Source organism: Corvus kubaryi, unplaced genomic scaffold (genome assembly GCF_017639235.1).
Source record: "Corvus kubaryi isolate FWS band 111438036 unplaced genomic scaffold, C.kubaryi_AGA036_p1.0 67, whole genome shotgun sequence".
Taxonomy (NCBI): domain Eukaryota; kingdom Metazoa; phylum Chordata; class Aves; order Passeriformes; family Corvidae; genus Corvus; species Corvus kubaryi.
The window spans coordinates 4,904,479-4,924,155 of NW_024582055.1; the positions used below are offsets into that span (position 1 = coordinate 4,904,479).

A 19,677-nucleotide genomic window follows, 5' to 3' on the forward strand; every position below is an offset into this window, starting at 1 on the left:
AAAGAAAATATTTTACAGTTCAAAGTCTCTTGAACTTGTACTAGCATTAGTTTTGGGAGTCTTGAGTTTCCACAACATTTCGAAATGGAAGGGTGGTGCAGCTGGGAAAAAAACAAGCCTAGAGAAGATTATTTGCCTAAAGTGTAAGGTTAAAAAAACCCAACCAAGTCAGAAAACTTAAAAAAACCCAAAACAAAACAACCACACATTTTCTTACTACTAAGCTTATTTCTGTTTCTCCCCCACTCCCAATTGCTCTGCGAATTTGTAATTCACTGCTTCCAAAGGTGCTTCAAACTTGTTCTACTGGTTTTCAGAAGCAGACAGACTTGTTTTTCTAAGCTCTTCAGTACACCAACTGAATTTATTTAATTTTTCATTTTGCTCCTGCAAAGAATCCCGGGACGCTCCTTGAAGGGCCCTAAACCGTTCCGTTGTACGCTATGGATATATTCAGTGTGTACTCCACAATGCTGTAATTACCTGGTGTATGAAACCATACAGAGCCATGCTCAAATGAAGGCACTATTTAGCAGCTGTAAAGACCTTGATCCTTGATGGAAAAGTGCCTTATCATAGCTAATGCAGCCAGCTCCGAGGGGAGCAAATTTTAATGGAAATCCTTCCCTTGCTCTGTCACAGACAAAATAAAGGAGGAGAGTGGTTGCTTTGTTGCCATGAGTGGAAGGGGCTTTACAAGGGCCTCGTAAAGGTGTCCTGGAGCAAGATCCATCCTGTTTTCTTCCATGTTAAAATTGTCCTGGAGGAAGTTCTAGCCTGGTTTCTTCCATATTAAGGTCCCCTGTTCGAAGGGTTTGTAGGGACCCACAAACTGTAAAGCTCAAGCTTTAAAGCTCAACTTTAATGTTGCATAAGGGAAGGATGGGGGATGCCCCTTGGAGCTCTGAGAGTCTTGGAAACACGATTTTTGGATCTGTATATCCCCAGAAGCAAGGCGGGGAAGGTGGAAAAGGTTCAGAATTGGCGCTACTATCTGGGGAGGCTGTCAGGGTAATTAATGGGAATTCTGCCTGAAATGGGCCAGTTCAGGGCAAAAAGGAGAAAAGGCAATGAGAAAAGCTCTGAGCTCTGTGCTTCGCTTGCAAAGAAGAGTCAAAAAAGGTTTTAATGTGAGGAGCCGTGTCTGCCCCGGGGTAACGGAGGCCTCGCCTCCAGACAGGACCTTTCCCCCTCAAGTTTCGCTGCCGCGAAGCGCGGCCGGGACGGCGGCTCAGGCCCGCGGCGGGAGGCGCGGCCGCCCCCTGCAGGGCCGCGGCGGGAGGCGCCGGGGAGCGGGCGGGACGGAGGGCGGCCCCGGGGCCGGGACAAAGCCCGGGGCGGCGGCGAGGGGCACCGCCCGTCTCCCTCCGCTCCGCACTACTTCGCCCCAGATGTCCCCGCCGCCGGAGGGGAAGGGGGGCGGGCTGAGGCGGGGCCGGGGCGGCCGGAGCGGGGAGCGAGGGAGGTGCCGAGGAGGGAGAGCACCGGGCGGGCTGAGGCAGTCGCGGAGCGGGGTGGCCGCGGCCCTGGCACGGCGGCGCCCGGGGGCGGGAGCCCAGGGGCCGGGCGGAGGAAGAGGAGGGGCGCGGGCAGCGGCGAGAGGAGCCGTCTGGAGGAGCTGCCGCGCCGAGGCGGCGGCGGAGGTGAGCGAGCGGCGGGAGGAGGCCCCTGCCCGGGCGGGGCTGACACCGGCCCCGGGGCTGCGGGGTCCCCGCCGGGCGCGGAGCGGGTGCCCGGGTCCCCGTGCGGAGCCGGGTGTGTGCGCGGCAGAGGGCGGCGGGCGCAGGGCGTGTGGCGCCGCGCCGGGGGGCGAGAGGCAGAGGAAGGGCTGGGGCGCTCCCCAGCTGCTCGGGGGTTTTCCCGGAGGGAGGTGGTCGCGCTGCCGAGCGGCTCCCGAGCGGCTCCCGAGCCGTGCCTGCGCGGTGGTGCCCGGGCTGGGAGGGCGCGGGGCTGAAGCGCAGCCCGGGCTCAGGCGGTGGCTCGGGGTGCGGGGGTGCCGCCGGGGGCACGGGGCGGTGGCGCGGGGTGTCACGCCGTGACCCCGGGCTGCCGGGCGCCGCTGCCGCGAACAAAGAAGCGTGCGGGGAGCAGCGCTGCCCTGCAACACAAACTCCCAAAAACGCCCGCAGCCGGCAGGAGGAAAATGGGGTGAGGAGAGGATTCGGTGATGAAGCTTCGCTAGGAGGAATGTTTCTGGGATGAAGGGATATATTCAGTTCTCCTCGGGAGAAAATGCAAGACTTGCTGTGGTTTTGAGGCCACTGTCATATCTGCTCATTGTTTATTGTTGGGTTTTTTGCATGTGGCTGATCACACCTCGTAACAACAAATTTTCTTTAAAACGGCTCTTTTGATTAATTTAACAGTATTAGCAAAAATAAGGAATACGAGCCCTTGACTTTGCTCTTTGTTGTCTGCGTTTGCAGCTGACTGAATTATGACTTGCATGTAGGGTTAAAAGTGCTGTCTTCCTTTATTTTAGAGCTCTAGGGGAAGATGTTGTCTCTTCTGACATCTTGCGATTGAGATACCTGAGAACAGGTTCAGTAAGAATCCAAGTTCCTGAAGAAGACACTACGAATGTATTGAAATAAGAAGCTGTAAACATTTTTTTTCCCCCCGTCTCCTGTATTCCATAAGAAACCATAATGTGAAGCATTTCTCAGACACTCTCTCAGATGTATGAAGTCTGCAAAGCTTGCTGTCCAGACTGGCTGCTTTAGTCAGGGGTACTTGCCACGTTTGTGGTGTGTATATAGTACGCTGAAGAAAAATCACTTTTTTTATGAAATTCCCAGGAGAAACATTTTATTATGGACAGCTTTTTCTGTATGTATATCCAGAGGGATTAATGCCTAGAGTTGAAAGGCATTTAGTATACACTGCAAAGTTGGCTTTCCCTCAAGTTTTTCCAGATGTATTGTCTCCCTTGTACACTGGGAACACACACAACTGCCTAAACCACAGATGCAGCCATGGAGCTGCATGAACTTGTGAGCCACACCAGAAGTCTTGCTGAGGGCTGGTACCAGCCGCCCCTGCACGATGTCAGCTGAGCTGTGATTGTGCCATGCTGATCCCAGCACGGTGCACAGATGGAGTGACACCCTTCCTGCAGAGAAGAGGCTCTTGAGTTTTACGAGGAAGGGTGGCCAGTTGCCGTCACCTCTGTCGAGTTCTGTGCACAAGATTGTCCTGTGCCGGATGAACGTGTGTCTCCCTGCTCCTGAGATGTTGAAGATGTGCTGCAGCTTATGACACATCCAAGAGAAGAAGCTTTATAAGATGGCTCAAACCAGCTTGCTGCAGGGAAAGCAGTTTTACTGTAGGGAGTGGGTTTTCCACAAGCTTCAGCACTGCCTCCAGGAGAAAGCTAGCTGCGGCAGTAGTGCTGCCAACAAACCATCTCTTGTAGGAAATTCTGGGAATAACACCGGTGGTGTCTCTGGGAAAGGAGCTGCCTGGGGTGTATTGTTGGTAGGAGGCCCCGGTAGTGGGAAGACAGCTCTCTGCACTGAGTTACTGTGGCCAAGCTCACCTGCAAACCTGCAAAGAGGCTTACATCGCCAGGCTCTGGCCTTCCATTTCTGCAGGGCCCAGGACTCTGACACACTCTGTGTTGGAGGCTTTATTAGAGGTTTAGTCACACAAATATGCCGCAGTGGACTCATCCCGGGATATGAGGACAAACTAAGAGATCCTGCTATTCAAAGTCTGTTGCAGCCCGGGGAATGTGAGAGGAACCCTGCTGAAGCATTTAAAAGGTAAAAACAAATTAAAAAAAAAAAAAACCTATTGAAAACAAAACCAAAATAAACAAAAAAAATCTGCTGTTTAGGTCTTCCTTCCAGTGAGCCTAAGATGCAGATAGTTCCAAACATGTTTGTTTCATGGCTTGTTATCTCTGTCAGAGCTTACAGACTTACCATGGAAAAATCTAACTTTGTCGTTATAGCTGACATAAATAAATATTCACTTTAAAAACAAAGTTTATTATTAATAGTGAATTTATTTACATTTGTATATTAATACCCTCAGATGTAACTGGGTGTTTTGGAAAGACTTGAAAGTAACTGACTTCAGAGTGGAAAATACCTAGTCCATGGTCTCCATGTGCCATAAAGGTAGGGCAGTTGTCCTTCACAGACCTGAAACAGACCTAATAGGACCCTTGGAAAAGCTTCCAATAACATCCTCTCTCTAAGAGGAGACTGGGCTAATGGATCTCTGGGTCTGATCCAGCACATCAGTTTTATGTTTGTCTAAAAATATGTGGTAGGAAAATGTCAATTAACTCCTTATGTTACTTCTGACAATATGCACAGATTGTGTCAAATCTTTATTGCTACTTCTTTTGTAAGTACTTCAGAGTGTTGAGGGGATCAGAAATTGATCAAGAGGGTTCACCCTGCCCCTTAAGAGGTTTGTCAGCTATCTAAGCTGAATGGAAAAAAAAACCAGATTTTTTTGTATTAGTGTTCCCAAACAAACCATAGTCTCCGGAGTATGCCACTGGTAATTCTGTTTCTGTGAGGATAAGGACATATGAAAGGATATATTGGATGTATATAACAGTGTATATCCATAGATCTACTTAGAACAATGTACAATCTTGAGCACACCCTGTGTGTCAGTGTGTGTCTATTGGTCTTTATTCCTTTGAGTCACAATGAAGGAAAATTCGTGAAGGACAAGGCTTGTCTTCATCAACACAGCTCCAGTTGATTGTGTTGCCAGTATAAAACTCCTCTGGAATATTGGTTAAACTGAAATTTTTTGGTACTCTGTAGTGGTGTAACTTTTTGTGGTACTTGAGGGTTTATTGCCTGATGTTTGCAGTATTAAAAAAAATTCCTCTATTTTTTTTTTCCCCCTGACTGCTAAGACTGGGGAGACGAGTACTGAGGTTGAACTGTAGTGCTTGCTCTTATCGTCGTAGTGGTGTAAAGGAGCCTTCCAGTTCTGATGGCCATTATGTCCTTGCCTGCTGAATAAACAGGATGCATGTCTACATTGTTCTCAGTGTAGTGTCTTAAAACAAATACTCTAAACCGAGACTAGTTCTGGAATTTTTGCTTGCTGCTAAGTGAATATGCAACTTCTAACAGCTATTTGGGTCCTAATTTCAGAGGTATTAAGCCCTCTTAAATTCTAATGAATAAAAACTGGGTGCAATTAAGTGTCTATAAATGGAATAGCTGACTGGCCATCTAGCTTCAGGCAGTCTTTTAAAATCATGAAAGTGGATTAATCTGGTGAGTAAGAGCCTGTTTATGTTTAAAAGTCTATTGCAGGGGAATCTTACTAATTTAGTACAGGCAAGTTCTAAGTAAGAGCTGGAATCCTTCCTCTCTTCTAAAATTGATTGCCTTACTGCACAGAACAGGAGCTAGGTAAATGTCTTTAGACAAAAATGCAACTGAAATATAAAATGTAAGAGATACTGGTTAGTCAGACTCAGCTTTTTAGACTGATTTTTATGAGCACGGGGTTTCATGATGGGCTGTTCTGAGTATTTAGGTCAATACACAGCATTCTTGGTTTTGTATTGGAAAAATAAAATAGGCACAACATCCGGTAATAGTCTTTTCCTTCTCAAATTTTGCAGCAATGATTGTGATCTATTACTACACTAAAAATTCTTACGAGGTAGTACAACAGCTTCAGTTAAGATTTTTCTTTTCACCCTTCATGTATCCCCTTGCTCCCACTTACCCTGATCTCCTGCTCTCAAAAGCAGCTGTGGTGGATGGTCTTCATTCTCCTGTTTCAGATTTAAGGGAGATGAGGTGTTGGAGACAAGGTGCTGTGCTGGGAATACAAGTTTTCAGCACTGTGGCAGGGGACCAGGAGGTGGCTGTTGACAGCGGCACCGCGAGCTTGTTCTGCTGGGTGATACAATCTTTGTCCACAAACAAAGAGGCACTTGGCAAGCCCCTTCCCACCATCAAACACCTCAGCCATTTGTTTAATTGAACCTTTGCTAATACATAAACCATGCAAGAAATGTTCTAACAAAATTGTAATTTAGGATGTTCCATGGTTTCTAAGACTTGCCACGGAGCGCTTCAGTCCTCTGCTCTGGTGTGTTTATGGCAAGGTAAAGTCGTTGTAATGTGAAATGAGTTCTAGGAAGACTTAACAGTCAGATAAGATTGCTTCTCCCCTTGTGTAAAGGCACTGAAGAAGCACTAAGTGCTTGTCTCAGTGCTCCATTGATTTTTGCCTTCTTTTAGTTTATTCGGTACAAGAGGGGAAATATTTTTCTTTAAAGGCACTGTCAAATTTTTGCTCTGCTTTTCACAGCTCTTCCAGACCCAGCCATGTATTCAATGGCCTAAAATGGAAAGACTTCTCTTCATAAGTGCTAAACAAGATGACACCACTCTATTTTTGTGCTAATTGTCCTGGAAATAGCAAGAAAGAAAAACTTCCTAATGTCTTGTAACATGCCAGTTTGTAAACAATATAAAGTTTGTTAGTTAAAATAGTGACAGGTTTTCCTGAAGGATGTTTCTTAAATAGATTTTCAGCAGTCCTGATGGTCATAGTGATACATGTGCAACTGATGACCCTCAGAGTTTCTCATGCTATTTAAATGTCATATGCATTTATAAGCTTTAAATGCCCTAAAAATTCGTTCAGGGGCAGATCTTGCAGTTTTGAAGAACAGGAAGGGCTGAGTTAGACAAATGTATTTAACATTTTGCATTTGTTGCTGCACTGACAGCTGAGAGAAAGAACAGCTACTTACAGCACTTTTCTTATCAGGCACTCAGTGCTGGAGCAGAAAGCAGCCTTAAATGTGAGGGAGAGAGCTGAACCCTCACTCAAATTTTCAGTGAAAGTAAAGCAGAAGGTAACAAAGATGTTACAGACACCAGAAGTTAAGGAAAAATGATGTGATAGACAGAGAATTTAATTCAAAAGGTCTATTAGGCTCTTCTTCCCTGTTCATAAAGAAGAGTTAAAGTCGGAATAACCCAAATTTTGCAATGCTGTCTCCAGGATTGTTTTGGTTTTGCTGCAGCAAGTTTATGCTTCCAGTGATTTGGTAGGAATACAGGCAGATACCACTTATCCAAGGCCATGAGGGCATGGAGGAACTCTGATACAAACTGTGGACAATGCTGAAATTTGTGTAAACTAAGCTGCAGAAAGGCATTTCCCTTATGTTCCTGGTTTATGTCTTTCAGACAGAGGAGATGACATTAAACACCTTCAGACAGTAGGGAAAGGCATATAATTCCCATGTACTGTGCTGCAGTTGGGATTACTGGTGGGAGGCAGAGCTTGCTTCATTTGCAGCCATTGCTCTTGAGTTTGAAAGATACCCAAGACCAAAGCTCCTGGGATAGAGAATTTAGAGGTGGAACGTGTTAAATAACACCATGTTTTTAGACTTGCACCAAACTCACCTTTGGTGTGTGTTGGTCTAGTACAAACCTAAAGCAAATATTGAATTTTGCTTGGGTGTGTTGCTGCAATTAATAAATCACAAAAAAAAAAAAAAGGTGAATTTCCACATCTCCCAGCAGCCTGGTGCAGATGGAGCTGCTTTGCTCTCACTCACAGCTGAAGTTTCATTCTTTCTGAGTGTCTTTTCAGGGAACTTCAAATCTTTTAAGACCTTTCACATCCTTATGTCTCATGTATTGACTTTGGGTCAGTGATGTCCAAGTGTTTTTTGCTTGTGAAGTATCCTAAAATTGTATTACTGAAGTATTTCTCATACAACTACTTTATTGTGAGAGGGTCTGATCTAAGTGACTTTCATCAGGAAAAAGAACGAAGCTGTGAATTCAGATTTCCACTTAGAGACCCAAAAAAATAGAAATTTAAAAGAAGTAAAGCCACAAAACAAAACCAGAAAGAGCTGCTGAACGAATTTGTGACTCTATAAGAACTTAATGGAAGTTTTCTCAAACTGATGTTACATCCTCTTTACCAGAAATGAATATAGGGAAGCTGTACCCCAGAGCTTAAGTATCCTTTTTTTTTTTTTTCAGAAAGGACACCACATTCTATGCATGCTGATGCTAAATTCAGTGCAGTGGTTCCTTTTGCAGATTCCCAGACTGTCACAGCTTTTCTTCTGTTTCTAACTCCTGATCTCTGCGTGCTCAACAGATTTACCTTGTCATTTAATGTGACCAATAATGTTAAGTGATGTAAAAAGCCAAACAATTTTACAGTTCTCTAGAATATGCAAATATCTGTAGACTTGGCTGTAAGAGGTGTGAGAGGTCATGTAAGGTTCTCTGCTGACTGCAAGTTTGAAGCAGGGGTTTGCATTGATTAAATTTGAAAGCCTTGTATGAGTGATGTGAGTCACTCCTTTGGACAGCGTTAAAGTGCAGCAGTTCTTGTGCCAGTAGCTGATCTATGTAAAGTTCCTTCTGCCTGCTTGGAGAACTCCAAAGGATTGAGCCTCTGGTGTTGTGTCTTTGGCAATATAATGGAAACCTAGTAATATAAAGGGCAAAAATAAAGGGCAGAATTCAGAAGAAAAACTTCTGAGCGTCAGCCAATGCTAGCAAGCATTTCCTTCCCCCCAGCCCTTCACCTGTATTGACTTTCCATGTTACTAAGTTATTTTTTTATCTTTTTCTTCCCTTTTCCCTCAAGAGTCGTGTATCATCAGAAAGTTGCAAGTTGTAGGTGACAGAGTTTTTACTCCTATCTAAGTGATACGGGGTAACAAGTGTTATTTCAGGTTCTGGATTCTTTGTCTGACAGCATAGAAAAACAGTGGTTTGTTCAGCAGACATACTGTGACTTTTGTCCAGGAACTTTCAATCTGCAGTACTGAAATGCATTTTTCTTGCTTAGACGAAGGAAAAGATTTAGACATCGAGTTGTAAACGATAACAGATGAAGTGTGAAGAAGCTGTTCATTTTTAGAACTCCTTGTACCATCTTTGAAGTCAGTAATATAATAAAAATTATAATGGATTGTGTAGGCTTTATTGAACAATTAACTAGTGAGCTTTTTGCTGGTATGGAGTACCTTATTGTTAATTGCAAAAATTTGAGTGCATTTTGGAGTAAATTTGAGATGAATTAAGAGTATCCTGACTTTAACGAGTTTTGATATTGCACCCTACAAAGTTAAGAGTTTCCCTTGCTAGTGAATTAACCACAGTATGTGATTCTGCTGCAGTTTGCAGCACCAGGTTCTGAGACTGCTGTGAAAAGGTGACAGTGAGAGGCAGCACATTGGAGACAGTTACAGATACCTGTGCTTGGGCTACTGGAAACCCAAAAGCTGCTGGGATTTCTATCAATTCACTCTAAAAGATATTACTAATTCAGTATTAATCTTTTATAGATAATAAATGACTCGGTTTTTCTCACCCAGGTCTCAGACTGCCTGGGAATGATCTACATCTCTTTCTCTAATCTACTTAATTCTGGAAAGGGCTGCTACAGAGCCTCTCCCTCTGCTTCCAGAGCTCCAGTACAGTCTTGGGAGCTGTTGCTCTCCAGGGGTTGCAGGGAAGGCATGAAGATACAGGTTTTGTCAGTCTCTCTTAATTTTATAGAACTATAAATGGTAGAAACTAACTGTATCCTTTTTCATGCAAAGAAGGACCTGAATGCATGATAAATTAATTTACAAGACCCTTTAAAGAAGAAAGTTATTAAACCTCCAGTGTGTTTATTCGTTTACCAAGTGTAAAGTTCAAATGTGCAATAGACTGATTTGAACCTCGAGAAGGTTGGAAGGGGAGCTCAGAAAAATCAAGTCCAGCATCTCTTTCACCAGACAGAAAAAACTGAAGATGCTGGCTTCATCTGCTCTTACGCTTCACAGTTCTTCTAGAAAAAAAAGCTGTATGTTATCCTGAGTTGTTTTTTTTTGCTATAATCTAAGATTTTACTACTTAAGGTGTTCTCCAGAGACATGGAGAAGAGATTCTTTCTTTCCTTTTTGGGACAGCCTTCTACGTATTTGAAAACAGCTTTATTCTCTTTCATCTCTACTTGAAATTAAATAATTCCAGTTTGTTAGTCTGTCCTCAGAGGTCGTACCTAAGAATGAATGTGGCATTAAAAAATCCCTTAGCTAAATAAAAGCTTTCAGTGTCTAAAGGGAATTTTTCTTACCAATGTTTTAGATGTGTAAATAAGCAGCATTCTACTTCTGTACTTTCCCAGATTTTTGTCCATTCCTACATCTTTCACTTATGCTTGACTAGAATTCTGAAGTTAGTTGGACCCTAGCCCAGAAGAGCTGGATCTGTTAGAAGATTGAGTTCTCCTTTTAGTAGGAGTTTTCAGTTAAAAACTATCTCATTACAGTTAAAAACGATCTCATTACAGTTAAAATCAAGTTGTTCTGTTTATTTATGATGTATTTAATGCTCAGAAATGATGGAGCAAGATACCAACTGAAAATCATAGCAATTTATGGGTGAGATGAGAAACTATTTTTGTAAGAGCATGCACAAGAGGTTAAAAAGAATCTGCCAACTCAGCCTGTCTTTCCAGCTCAGTGAAAGAAATTCTGAACTGAAATCCACTGAACTGAAAGTGAAGTTGCAGAAGGTAAATTTGCCCTTGTGAGAGCATCTTGACTCTGCTGGAGCTTTTTGAGTATTTACATGTAACTGGGGCTTTAGACTTGTAACTGATGCTGGGTTTCATAGGAAACTCTTGTATTCTGGCGTTCTCCAGGCCATTAGAAAGTTGAGCATTGCCTGAAGCTTAAGTACTTTGTGGCATGTTTCTCTTTCGGCTTTTCCCTTAAATCTGTGGAGTTAACGGGTCACATAACAGCAGTGAGTGTTTCTGCAAGAGCAAGCTGTATGTTCCTCTTTCATTGTATGGAAGCACAGCCTACAGACTGAACATAATACCGTTTAAGGTTTTAACCTTTTCAGATTAAATTACCGTAAGAAAGTTTCCCCAAGGCATTTTAATAATGACAACTTACATAGACCTTTTTGTCTTCTATTTCTATAGGCATTAACATTTTGGCTTTAATCAGTGTGGCTCAGACTTAAACCTTGCAGGTTTTCCTATAAGCTGTTTAGTTAGATGGACCTTCATAGCAATTCTTACTTGTTAATTATTTCCCTTCCCTTCAGTTTTCTATGCACATGTTCATAGCTTGTGCCAGGGTTTAAGTTTCTTTTCCTTTCTTCTTTTTCCATGAAAAAATTAAAAGGATTTGGTGGATGGTGAAGTAGAAAGGACTTAGTGTGTCTTATATACTGGGAGAAGATAGTATTGAAATAGCACCTCCTGAAAGCAATGACTTGAAGAGATTTCAGTTTCTTGCTCGTGATGATACATGCAATACACTTGGAAGGGTGAGAAATCTTCTGTGTATGTCCAGGAGCGGGAGTATTTTCAATAGTTAATGCAAAGACACTTTGTGATTGAAGAATGACTGCTGAAAAAGAAATAATCAGGCAAAAAAAGCAAGAAAATAATTACATTGACCCAAGGGTTGAGTTGTACAGAGGTGCTCAAAGGTATTGCAGAGGAGATGCTGGAAAGAATGGAGGTGGGAAGGTTCCTGGTCTGCTTGTTGGCATCAAGATGTGATAAGATAGCATGAAAAAAGAACTGAAAATGAGATCATGATAAGAAGGCAACTGGGGAAATTTACATAATGAAGTAAAAGGGGCAAACCAATTGCAATCAAGTGTCACATGTTTGTAGATACCTTCAAACAAAGTGAGGATCAAAAACTCTTGCAGGTAAAGGCCATCAGACTTTTGGTTCAGTTGTGGATGCTGCTGTTTAAATTGGTGGGAGTGAGAGGAAGGATGGAATAAAGGATCATATGTGAGTGGACTTTAGGTCCACAGACCAACCACCAGTGTCTTTTCCTTAGGTTTTTTTCTTTGTTATGTCCTAGTGTGAGCTGGTAATACTGGTGCTTGTGTGAGGGAGAGGAGGTGGGCGCCGGGCTGTGCATAGATGCAAATTGTGTGCTAGAGATCTGTGATATCTTAGAACATGAGAGAAGGAAGGGAGGGGCCATGGCAGCACCTTATTTAAGGTTATTTGCAGCATCATGGAGTTGTCTGGAAGAAAGAGAAAACTGTTCAGGAGTTCTAAATGAGTTAAGGAAAATACCAGCAATATAGAGATGACAGTAACAGGCAGGTAGGAATGAACCTCAGGAGGAAAAACTGTTGAGAATGGGATTACAGCATGATCTCCATCTTAGAGCAGTTAATTAACAAATCTTGGTTTAACTGCATCAGCTCTCCTGCAGCAATAGTGAGCATGATACACTAAGCTGTCCATCCTTTTTCTACACTTTCGTGATGTAAAGTTCAACAGGACATTAGAAAAAAAGTTCTGTTTGTAGGTAAAGTGCAACTGATCTGTGTTAAGTGAAATTGTGTCCTCTATGATTTTGGATTATCAAAATTTAACAGTCTAGCAGATGGATACTTCAGCAGTTAACAGCACAACACCAAATCATTCTGTGTTTCTACACTTTTTTCATTAGTACTTTCTTCTATTTTAACTTGTGCTTAGGTTTTCATCCCCAGCAAACAATTTGTGTATGAGTTATTGGAGAGGAGGAAGAGGAAGATGTAGTTTCTCTCACTGGTTATTGTAGCTAAGGCTAATAAATATGAAGCTACAAAATCAGTTCCAAAGCTAAATGCATCAGTGCTGTAAGATTATAGAATCAGGTCTACATGGTGCTAACCTAAGTGGTTTTCTTGAGAGTAAATTGTCGAGAAAATACAGAAAGCATCAATTGGAGAATACAGGCAAAACAGGGAAACTGTATCTGTTTGGGGTGGGGGTGAAGAAAACAAAGCCACAAGATAACTGATAAGGCCCCAAAGTGATGCATGAGAAACATATGCTGTGAATTGTACTTTGGGGAGTATGGGAGAATAATTTTGAATGGGACACATGAAAGCTGCTCCATCTGTTGCCTCTTCAACTAAGACAGTGCAATAAACATTAGGGTAGTCCATTTTACTAAGATGGAAAATAAGATGGATAAAGATATGTGGTAACACAAACATAGTAGGAAAGCTGTCTTTAAGTGTGCTTGGCTAGGAAGGCAAATTCTTAACAGCTTTTCATCTGGTATTTGTGCAGAGGATTTTCTCAAAATGAGGTTGGACAATATAATCCTGCAATCAGTTCAGCAGTGGAAGTGTGGGGTGCTTTATGATGGTGGGCAAGACATGACATAGGTGTGGAGCAGCTTGATGAGGGAATTACCAAGATTGTAAAATGTCTGTTGTTGTTTAGCCTGGTTCTTCCAGGCTGGCAGTTTGAGAACCCCCTGTTCTGAAGGAGCCTCTTACTGCTGAAGCAGCGACTGCAGCTCCTCTTCTTCCTGCTTCCCAATCAGTAATGTTGGGTTTTTTTCCCTTTGGAAGGCATAGGAAAATCTAATTAATTTGGGGATTGTCAGACTGAACTGCAGTAATAATGGTGACTCTTTTATTGTGTGTATTAATCTACTGTATTCTGTTTTATGGTCGTGGAATAATAGAGCATAGTAAACTAGCATATAGCCTGACAACAGCCACACAATTGAATTTATTCAGTGCAGTTTTCTACCTGTCTCATCTGGGAGTTTTTAGTTTTCTTCTTGTGCTTAGCATTTCTCTCATGCCAGCAAATACAGTCATATACCTGTAAAGAAATATCTGTTACTTCAGCTGTGTTTATGCACTGCATAAATAAAAACAGAAAAAAAGAAAGGGATTTTTGTCTACCTCCAAAATGTAGAATAATACCTACAAATTCAAATGCCTATAAAGCTACAAGAATTGCAACTCTGTTGTGTACTGTGTCTAGATAACACTGCTTATTGAAGTTACATTTTTGTAAGGAAAGCTGGAAAGACTATATATATATAATATATTTCCTTTGCCTGTGCCTTTGGTTTCATAAATGATTTAAAACTAACGTTGTAATTTTAATACATTCTGTTGCATATATCAACTTGTTTGTTTTTTTATTGTGGTGCCCCACTCTTACATGTTGCATTTCAACCACAGGCTTTTGAATATTTGCAAAGTAAGTTATTAGCCGAACTTTACTTGTATGGAAAATAAGGTGCAGTATAGGCAATTCTGTCATTTCTACTAATGATAGCTTTCAGTGAGTCTGATTTGATGCTTTCATCTCATGCATTTGATGCAAAGTATACTTTCTTTGACACCTACTTTTTTTTAAAAAAGAGAGGGATTTGCAGAAAAAAATACCATTGAGAACTTAATTGATGCTTAATAGAAAGAAAAACATTGATTTTTGACCCTAATTAAAGAGCTTTAAAGCAAAACCTGGTGGATGATGAATTCCAGGAGTAAATATAAGTAACAGCAACTTAGACAACAGCTCAAAAACCAGGGATGGAGGAGGAGGGGAAATAGGCTTAGTCATGTAGGTCATGGGACAGACAAGAAGGTAAGCCAGGAAATAATCAAATGCCTTAGATGTCTTTATACTAATGGAAAAAAGGTAAGGGGTGAACAAGCAGAACTGGAAATTTTAGTGTACAGTCGAGATAGAGTTCAGTGTTCTAAAAGATCTGTCAGGATAACTTGTATAACTGGTATGTGTTTAAAAAGTAGCTTGTTTTGTACATAATATGCTTGCTTGTAGTTCTAGAATAAAGTAAAGAAATTAAAGGCACTGGAAAATCTGATTAACATACATATACCATGTGTGCTGATAGCTCTGCATGTGGGATTTCTGCTTCAGGGTTTGTTAGTAAGCCTGATCTTTCATGGACTGTAAAACCAACTACCTATCAGACCATCTTGTGAGTCTAAGAGTTTACCTGCTTAGTCCAAGTAGAGTCCTTCGTAAGGAAGAGAGATTCCCACACCTCAAAACTGTGTCTTCTGTAAAATTGTAAGTGCTTTACCGAATCAGCAAGCTCAAGTGAGCCAAGCTGCTTTAAGATAACAAGTGGCATTATCCATGGCATAGAATTTGGATGATAATGTCTGCACAGTTAAAAATTTGAATAACAAATAGGAGATAAACATCAGCTGGGAAGGCATGATACAAGCAGGAGTCTGGCACTGACCATACTTCTGATGTCAAAGAGGAGATAATAGCTAGTGGGGAGACATAAATTAGCTGCAGTCAGATTGGAAAAAATCAGCTGAGGATATTAAAGAAATCTTTTGCTGATAGTGACTATGAAATGATCCTAAATGCATGTGTTGGGTTAATGGTTGGACTCAAAGGCCTTTTCCACCCTAAATGATTTCACGATTCTTTGCTTAGGAAGGAAAGAGAAAGAAAGGCAAACTGAAAGATGGAGATGTTGCTGACCTCAGATGATCTGTGAGTAAGATCTGATGAAGAGGAGTATAATGAAAAATGAAGGAATTGGCTGGAAAGAGCACTGAGGTCTCAAAGCGCCGTATTAAATGTCCAGTTCAGTGAAACTAAGCTCCTCATCGCTCATGTGATAAACACTAGGAGGAAGGTGGCAGAAAGAACGTAGAGCAGCCACCTAAGGTGAAAGTGAAAGGGTAATGTAAAAATGAGGTCAAGACTGCGAGTTCAAGGTGCGTTGATCAAGTTTCCTGGGAGGTGTGTTTTACAAGAAAGAACTCCTTACATCCGTTAGCAGAAAGAAGACAGTATCCACCAAGTCCTGGTCTGCTGTTCCTTGGGGAAAAAAACCTGATAGCAGCAGGAAAGCAAAAATGTCAGTGCTCATGTATGTTGCCCTTTCTTAAAAAACAGTCATTTTGCAGTCAGCCAACATCATAAAACTAGTGAGAAAGAGGTAAGATCAAAGAAAAACATAGCCCAAACCAAAAACCCCAATCAGATACCCAGTACAGAATAGGTGAGATGTTCTCAAACTGTTACCTATTGTCTTCAAAGGGCAGGTTATCTTTATCAGGATTGCTGAAAATTCAGAGTTGAAAGAAAAATTTTTTTATTTAGTGCCTTGATCTAAGAAGGGATAAAAAAGGCATGGGGAATTAGAAGCATGTCAGTCAAAATTAAAAATGCCAGAAGAAATAATCAGACAAACTATTTGCAAGTAGCTGGGAGATAACAAAGAGGTGAAAAACAACTAACATGGTATGACATGGTTTGGTTTTGATAAAGTTAATCTAACTTCTATTTAGAAGAGTCACAGGACGTGTGGATAAGGGATAACTATAAATGCCATCTTGACTGCAGGAAGGCTTTGCTTGCATGAGACTGGTGCAGACAGGCCACGTGCAAGGCAGAACTGTGTTTGGCTACATGGAATAAGAGAGTAGTAACTGTACTTAAATATCAGTACTTCACTTTCACACTGACACAGCATATCATGTTGGTTTCATAGGGGTCTATCCTGTATTTTTCTTCTTTTCAGCCTGTTCCTTAATGCTGTCAGCTGACTGGAGGGAAGTGGTTATAAATTTTGGGTACTGCTGGCTTCCTTGTAATGACCCTGGTGTTATCTGTGGGACAGAAGTTATAGGGCAGGAAGTACAAGGTTTGAATTGCAGGAAAGCAGGTAAAGGTTAGACAGGGAAGGAGAAAACTTCCCATTTTCAACAATATTGAAGCACTGTAGTGGATTGCTTAGGGAGACAGTATTGATTGGTGCAAATCTTCAGGAATGCCTAGGCTTGTATCTCAGGGATGACAGATGTAGAGCTGATCCTGCTGTAGGTGAGGAAGTGGACTAGGTGACCTCTCCATCACTGTAAAACAGAACTGTGAGAGCTGGTGTAGAATACATTGCCCTTTTTTATATTACATGTTTGGGGAAAATGTTTGCATGTCTTCTGTACTCTTCCCCACTTTGCCTTCGGGGACACAGATTCTTTTATGTCAGATTTGGAGTAATTTAGAATATATTGTATATGTTAGCACATATAGCAAGTATATTCCATTTAAAATACAGTCACCTACTCCTGGTAGCAGTTGTGAATGGTTTTCAGCCACAGTTGTCTGTCCTTTTTAATAGCTAAGTTGTTTGCAAACTGTTGTGGGCAGTCCACTATTACACCAAAATATTTGCTCTTAAGGCTTCTCTTTTCCGAGGGTTCAAGTAAATCCACAAATAGATCCACTGGCAGTGCTTTGTAGCCAAAAATCACCTCTGTATTAGTGTGAGACAGTAGGAGGTCTCTAATCAATACCCAGGGTCCAGACCTGTTTCTGTGGCACCAGTGGCGCGGGTTCCACCATAAACTCGGCTTTTGTCTGGCCTGATGCCCTAGAGCTGGCTTTTGTGCTCTCCTGGTGGGGCTGCAAGTCTGCCTTACAATTGCAGATAAAAGCCAGGTTGCTACAAGACATTGCAAAATCAGGTATTGAGTTGCATAAGACTTGCCTGCTGTTTCTAATTCACCACTTCTGAAAAGGCCAGACCCTTGATTTACATCTGTGTACTTCACCTAGAGCTTTCCCAATAGGTGTTTCTCAGAGTGGGTTTTGTTTTGTTTTTTTCTTTTCTGCTTTCTGCCCCTTCCTTCATAAGATTAACCATGGTTGCATAGAATTGTTAGAGCCAGTTTGTCTTCCTATGCAAATAAATAATTTACTAGAAACAATAATCGGTATTATAGTGTAGCCCAGGAGTGTGTCTTAATTCCAGTGTTACACTTAGAAAGTCATAACCAGCTGCAGTGCACTTTATCTTGTTGAGAAAGTACAGAACAAGCACCTCGATAACTAGATCAGATCTGTTGGTATGTACATAGGTGTGCACACATCCAACTGGGTCACTTCACTTTTGCCCTGTGGGTTATATTTTGCAGCTTTTTAAAGTGTGGAACTGTTCCATGCTTCACAGCCCTCATCTTTCATAAATATTCCCAGTTAGTTAAGGGTCCCGTGTGTCTGTTTTTCAGGATGTTATTACCACTATGAGCAGCTGGGCAATTAGTAAGAAGGAAAGGCCTGTATTCCACATGTATATAGTGCCAAGAATTGGGGTGGTAATATACAGAAAGCAGCTATTGATTTGATCATTAATTTGCCTTTTAATCATTAGCCAGAATGCATTATAAGGCAGGTAAATAAACTGTTTACTGTAAGTCATCCATAAGACGTAAATGCCTTGTCACAGGACAAAATAAAGCTCACTCCTCTACAAACAGCGCTACAAGCAATTTGTAAAAATGCTCTGGTTTTTCTTTCTGTGTGAATACAGCTGCTAAAAGTACTTGGAAAGAGGGCAATATTTCATCAGCTGAACAGCAGGCATTGTCAATTTTATTAGAAGTTAAATTCACCTTTTCTTTTTTTGTTGTGACCTGTGCCCCAAATGCAGTTTGGAAAACAAAAGAGAAAAATGCAGCTACTGGTGTAAGTATGTCTTTGCTGAAGCTTGTAGCAGTCTTTAACAGCTTTATCTTCACTGGCTCCATGCTTTTAAATGCAAATTGGGAGCTGGGGGTGGTGGGGACAGACAGCTTTAATCGATTATACTCCCTGCTAACCAACCTGTGGATTATTACAATATACAAATGAACATGTGTCTGTAAGCATATGAGGAACAAAGTCTGGAGTTTGCTGTCACTTGTGAGAATTTTTCAAATAGAGATGATTAAAAATATCTGGAGTTTAGCATTTTGTTTTCTCTTCTTAGACACTTAGAAGCTCTTACGTTTACTCCATGAGCAGTGGAAGTAGTGAAAACCCTATTGTTTAGATTTGTGCCCTTGGGTACCTGTGTCCTTAGGTATCCTGCAATGGCCTGAGCTCCTCCCCTCTGTAGTGTCTGTACAACATAATTCCTACCCCTTTCCCTGGCATGCAGCTCCTCCAGCTCTTAACTGCCCTACAGAGCCTTCTCCTTCCCTGCCTGTTTCCTAGCAGTGGGCCGGGGACAGTGGAGCTTCTGCTACACCTGATTTAGAGCTGGAAGAGGCAGCAGCATCAGGTTTCCACTTAGTGATTAGGATTGTTGCTAGGTCTCAGTGTGTGATTTTTAGGCAAAAATCCTGCTGCTTCTTATGTTGCTGGCAAAAATTACTACAACATTATGTAAATATAGTTGGCTTATTTACAGTCTCACTGTGCACTTCATTTTCCGTATTTGCCGATACAACATAAATGGAAATAAGTGTCTTAAAATTTACATTTTAAAGGACTGTGATATATCATGTTGTGAACCTCATATAAGAAGGAAGATGCTTGTTTGCTTTTCTGAAAATTGAGATGAGTGCTTGGAGAATTATTTTGTTATACACTAGGTATTGTTAAACTCTTTGTATATAAATACATATACACAAAGACATCAATCCAATATATATATATAGGCATATTCCTGATCAACATGCAGGATTTAGGAATGTGACAAATAGGTGGTGAATTTCCTCAAGGAATCTGGTGTAGAAACGTGGGAAAAAGCAAGAGGAGACTATGTGTGGAATAATGATGATGTCTTCTTTTCTACAAACTTTTCTTTGGAAAGAACAGAGGTTGTAAGTTCATGATGCAGACCTCTGGGATGGTGCTTCTTTGGAATACAGGTTCCTGGAAATACTGAGATACAATCTCATGGAAGAAGGTGTCTCAAAAAGCAGTTTGTTACAGCATTGTTACACTGTTTAGAAAAAGAAAGGTAAGAGCTCAGTAGTAGTAGTAAAGCAGATTTCCAAATATGTCATTTCTGTCATGAGATTTGAAGTGTGTCATGCTTTGCTAAAAGTAGCAGCTCTTGGAGTCTGACAAGTCAGGGGTAGTGGTTGTGTTTTT

General features: G+C 41.6%; 1 protein-coding gene across 2 annotated transcripts in view; it reads left to right on the forward strand.

Moving 5' to 3' along the window:
- Positions 1 to 1,508: 1,508 nt before the first annotated feature.
- Positions 1,509 to 19,677, forward strand: part of ANKRD50 (ankyrin repeat domain 50) — a 39,776-nt gene continuing 21,607 nt past the window's right edge. Inside the window, exons 1-2 of one of the 2 annotated variants that reach the window (XM_042048491.1) lie at positions 1,509 to 1,643; positions 2,483 to 3,764. In XM_042048491.1, the coding sequence (XP_041904425.1) occupies positions 3,286 to 3,764 (479 nt within the window). In that variant the 5' untranslated portion in view covers positions 1,509 to 1,643; positions 2,483 to 3,285. The other variant, XM_042048492.1, reaches the window with a different exon arrangement.